This window comes from Arachis duranensis, chromosome 7, assembly GCF_000817695.3.
Source record: "Arachis duranensis cultivar V14167 chromosome 7, aradu.V14167.gnm2.J7QH, whole genome shotgun sequence".
In the NCBI taxonomy this organism is placed as follows: domain Eukaryota; kingdom Viridiplantae; phylum Streptophyta; class Magnoliopsida; order Fabales; family Fabaceae; genus Arachis; species Arachis duranensis.
The window spans coordinates 27,289,575-27,294,808 of record NC_029778.3 but is presented as its reverse complement, the minus strand read 5'-3'; the positions used below and the strand labels follow the sequence as shown (position 1 = coordinate 27,294,808).

At 37.7% G+C, this 5,234-nt stretch overlaps 1 protein-coding gene across 1 annotated transcript in view; it reads left to right on the top strand.

Annotated features, from left to right (window-relative positions):
• The window catches only part of LOC107458396 (GBF-interacting protein 1-like), a 10,180-nt gene extending 8,301 nt beyond the window's left edge, over positions 1-1,879 (top strand). The window contains exons 11-12 of the mRNA XM_052251546.1: positions 621-1,109; positions 1,291-1,879. Coding sequence (XP_052107506.1) covers positions 621-1,109; positions 1,291-1,587 — 786 coding nt within the window. The 3' untranslated portion in view covers positions 1,588-1,879. The remainder of the gene's footprint in view (positions 1-620; positions 1,110-1,290) is intronic.
• Positions 1,880-5,234: the final 3,355 nt, after the last annotated feature.

Genomic DNA, 5,234 nt, shown 5'->3' with positions numbered 1-5,234 from the left:
CCCCCCAAAAAAAAAAAAAAAGAAAACTCTTTGTTTCTTAGATTATAAAGTGGACCTAGTGTCTAATTTTTACCTCTATTATGCAAATATTAGATTCTGTACCAATATTCTATTGTATGTAAAATAAAATAGCAAGCAACCTTAGTTGCTTTGTTCTCTATAATTGTAAGAACTGACTTCACCTTAGTTTCGTTACACCATGTGCGCCCTTGTATTTTAAAAATGTGTAAACCCATCACTAAACTTTCTAAAATGTGCAGACTTACCCGTCAATGGTTAACAGAAATAACTCATTAAGGTATTGCATATTTTGGAAAGATCTAAAATTCAAGGAGATATGATGTTTTCCAAAATCTGCACATTTTGGAAAATTCGGGAGGCAGATTTGCACATTTTTAGACTTTAGGGGTTTACCATCTATACTTTATACCATGTGTACTTTACACCGTGTATACAGTTTGGTGGTAAAGTTCAATTAACCCTTATCTTTTTTGATAGTAACGTGGTTTACTATTTTGAGAAACCATAAGAGATAAACTTTAAACAGTTGAATGTAGGTATAATTTTTCCTGATTGATGCAGCAAACATGATTTATCAAAAACTTTATGCTATTCTGCAGGGAGGTGTCTTGTCCACAGCAGGTCCAACGCCGCTTGTGACCCAAGCTGCTGGGCTAATGCAAAGCTCAATAGCCGTTACTCAGCAACCTGTACCTGTTTTCAGACCACCAAGTGGGGTTCACATATCCCACTACCCTCCTAACTACATTCCATATGGTCACTATTTTTCGCCATTTTACGTCCCGCCTCCAATTCACCACTTTCTCGGTAATGGTGCATTTCCTCAACAACCTCAGGCCAGCACTGTGTATCCACCTCCGCCAGCAGTGGCTGCCACAGCGATGAAATATCCTCTTCCGCAATTCAAACCTGGAGGAAATGCAGCTAACCCAGCTCACCTTGTAATGCCCGGCGCCTATGGTGCATATGGCTCCTCGCCAGCCGGTTATAATCACAGTTCTGCAGCATCTGCAGGGAATTCAACCTCTAACGAGGATCTTGGTTCATCCCAGTTCAAGGAAAGTAATGTTTACATTGGCGGACAGCAGGTTTGTTCCTTTTGATTGATGTCTTTAAGTATCATAATATGAATGACGAAATGTACCTTCCAATGCGGAGGTTTAATACCATCTCCTTCAAAATTATATTTTTTGATTTACTTTACTAGTGTTTATATTTTCACTACCAGAATAACTACCTTTGATAATAATGTTTTGGTTATAAATGTAGAGTGAAGGTTCTGCAGTGTGGGTGGCTGCACCTGGTCGAGATATGTCCAGTTTGCCAACTAGTTCATTCTACAACCTCCCACAGCAGGGACCGCATGTCACTTTCACCCCAACTCAGGCTGGCCATGGCACCTTTGCCGGCATTTATCACCCAGCACAAGCAGTGACAGCTGCAACAGTTCATCCCCTTCTACAACAATCTCAGACAATGGCTGGAGCAGTTGATATGGTAGGACCGGGAGGCAATGTTTATCAGCAGCCTCAGCACACACAGATCAATTGGCCAAGCAACTATTAAGGTCAGGACATGTTTCGTGATGGATAAAACCATTTATATTATGAAGTCCTTATATGGGGAAAAATTTTGAGAAAAACTCCAAAATTGTGGTTGGAGTTCCACAAGGACACGAATGACAATAATTGGCTGCATTTGAGTGTAACAAGGTGGGAAAAATTTGCCAATAGGAGCTTCTGATTGCTTGGGTTGATGACATGAAAGGTAGGACACCTGTAACCGATATTGACAGTTAAAAAAATTAGACGAGCTAGAAAAGAAACGTATGCAGGCATTCCCTTTTTGCTTTCGCTCCTGCCGTTTTTTATCCCTTCCAAGTTTTTTTTTTTTTTTTCCTCCCTTCCCTTCTTTTTCATTGAGGTTCTTGAACTCTATTAAGAGTATTGTTGAGTGTTGAGAAAATTGTCCATTCTTTCTTTTCTAGTGTGGGTTTATAGGGTTTGGAAGGTTTTAGGTTGTTGGGGGGGAAGCTTTTTATGGTGCCTCTTTTGTCTTACCTGTAAAGTGAGAATTTTTGATAGCAAGAAAATTATTTACTGAAGCTGTTGTATTGCTATGGGCTAAGAAAAACTGTCTATTGTTTCAGCTAAACGATGCATCATATATTTATAACTTTTTATGTTTAAAAGAAAAAGTGGGGGTTAGGATTTAGAAACATTTGTGCATTTTAGTTTCCTTCCTTCATTTTTATTTTTTTATTTTTTAAATATAGATCTAGGCTATGTTTGATTCCTGAAATCCCAGTTATGTTCTTTCCTGTGATGAATGCTAAATTGGCCTTTCCAAGAGTTGAGGCATTTCTATAGTCTTTGATGCCATTGTTTCATTGATTTCCTCATTGAAAATTTAAGGCAATTTAAGTTTAAACTAAAAGTTACATGTGTATTTTGTGATTAATGCGATTAGGGTTGCTGGTCACTCGATAAACTAGGATTGTTATTTAGTACGAGAATATAATTAAATCACTATGATTGCTACTACGACGTGAATAACAACATAAAGTAGGCTTTGTACTAATCTTAGGGTATATTCTTTATGGCTTGTGAAATGCAATGTTCTTAAGTGTATAGGTATAGGTTATACCGTTCACAAAAAAAAAAGTGTATACGTTATGATTATAGTATTATCTTACTAATGTAAATTTGTAAGTTATATATATAGACTCTCAATTTTGCTTTATCAAATTGTTCCGCATAATTAATTTTTAGTACCGATTCAGGTTAGTTTGTGTGTGATCAAAATAACAATTACCGCTGAAAGTGACTCATTCCAGAATTGTTTGACTAATTAATTCTATTCGGCTACCGCTAATAACACAGCGCTCGAAGTGAGATGAGGTACTCACTCGTACAAGGTCAAACTTATATTCAGCTCACGAGAATTTTGTTCGCCCGACGTGTCTACTAATTAATAATCTTAGCTTATCCATTATAATTTATATTCTCTGCAAAAATCATATATAAAATAGCAACTATAAGATTTCATATTAAAATATTAATATATAGATATATTACTCTCTTTTAACATAAAATAATTTATTCAGATTTATCATGGTCTAATTTATCATTGATTTAACCTAAAATAAATAAACAAAGATATTAAATTTCATATATAAAAAAACAATATATTTTCATATATTTATTTATCATATTAAAAGTTAAAGAAAAAAGAGAGAAATAATTATCCGTGTAAAAGTAATATTATTATAAATTAAAAACATACAACTTATAATATAGTTTCATACAAATAATTGTTGATATGGCTGTTACAATTCAAACATTAATCATACGGTATAACTCAACTTAATGAGGTATAATTCGGCGAAATGGTATGAATTTGGGATAAAATGTCCGACCATATATTGTAACTCCCCGAATCATAATCACTCTTCAATATTAACAATTGCCAGAAATATAACTAATATGTTCTTTTTACCTATAAAGGTATGACATCTCACCTTTTTCAGATAGATTGAATTCACAATTATAATTTAAGTATCGGAGTGTCTTTTCAAGGTATACTCTCCCTTTGTTCTCTTCACCACGTGATATATCTCTGGACGAAGAGCTTGGACCTTCGAAACCTGTAGCTCGACGTTGAGGACAACAACTTGGCATCGACTGTCAGAGATCGGCTTATATCCAGGTTATTCATCCGAGAACAATTGGCGCCCACCGTGGTGCTAAGAACATAAAGTATTTCCTATTTATCGGCCTCAGTATTGTCATGTGTATCCATGGCTAACGCACCCCCACCTACACCATCTGAACTTCTTCGGATGGTAACTGAGCTACAACAAGCCAACCAACGTATGGCGGAGGCGAACCAACGCATGATAGAAGAAAATCAAAGAATGGCGAATCAGATTGCCGAAACGCTCAGATTGAAAACAACAATGATCATCCTGAACAACCAGAGGAGGAAGAGCACCAATCTGATCCAACGCACATTTCTGAAACTATTCGAATTGAAGAAGCTCGGCCTCCACGGAACGAAGAAGCTCAGCCTCCATGGAACGAGGATGCTCAACCAGAAAACAAGGATACTGAGCCCGATAACTTTGTAGGGCCATTCACAACCGAAGTTATGAATTTCGAGCCACCAAGAAAGTTCACTTTGCCACTGACCTTAACCCCCTAAGATGGGTTAGGAGATCCGAAGAAATACCTCAAAAAATTCAGATCCATAATAATCGTAAATGGTGCTTCCGATTCTGTCTTATGTCGTTGTTTTTCATCTTATTTAGACGACCCTACACTTGATTGGTTTTGTTCATTTCCTGCAAATTCTATCTCTCATTTACGGGAACTAGCAAAGCTTTTTGAGGATCACTTTGCTGGATCTGTAATCTACTTACATGACTCGGACTACCTGAACACAATCAAACAAGGCCAGAATAAAAGTTTGAAGGACTACATGACTCATTTTATAAAAGTCGCCATGAGCATACCAGATCTCCATCCCGAGGTGCATTTGCATGCCATCAAGAGTGGACTCTGACCAAGAAAATTCCAAGAAGCAATTGTAGTAGCCAAGCCAAAGACCCTGGCCGAGTTCTGTGAAAAAGAAAAAGGACAAATGGTTATTGAGGAACTTCGACAAGCTCGGAAGGTGGACAAACCCCAGTATAAAGACAAGAATTTCAAGCTAACCCCTCGTTATGAGTCATATACTCAGTTCAATACAAAAAGAGACGACATCATCAGAGAAATTTTCAACTCCAAGTTGATCAAACCTCCGCGAAAAGATGGCACCTATCAGGATGCAAAAAATGTCGACAAATCCAAATATTGCACTTTCCATCAGAAGCATGGACACACTACTGACAAGTGTGTCATCGCCAAAGACCTCCTAGAGCGACTAGCTCGGCAAAGTCACTTGGACAAGTATATTAGTGGCCACATACAAAGGCGTACCCCATTTCCTGTTGACAATTCCTCAGCAGGACAACACTTCCGTGACATAGAAAGGGCAACCTCAAGTCACCCCGATCAACCCCGAGGAGTTATTAACTGTATTTCTCGAGGTTTTGCAGGTGGAGGAGATACAAACTCGGCAAGGAAGCATTCATACCGAGCTATGCTATCGGTAGAGGGAAACCTCAGCAACACCTAAGCACCCTCGCATTTTCCTCAAATAACCTTCCAAGC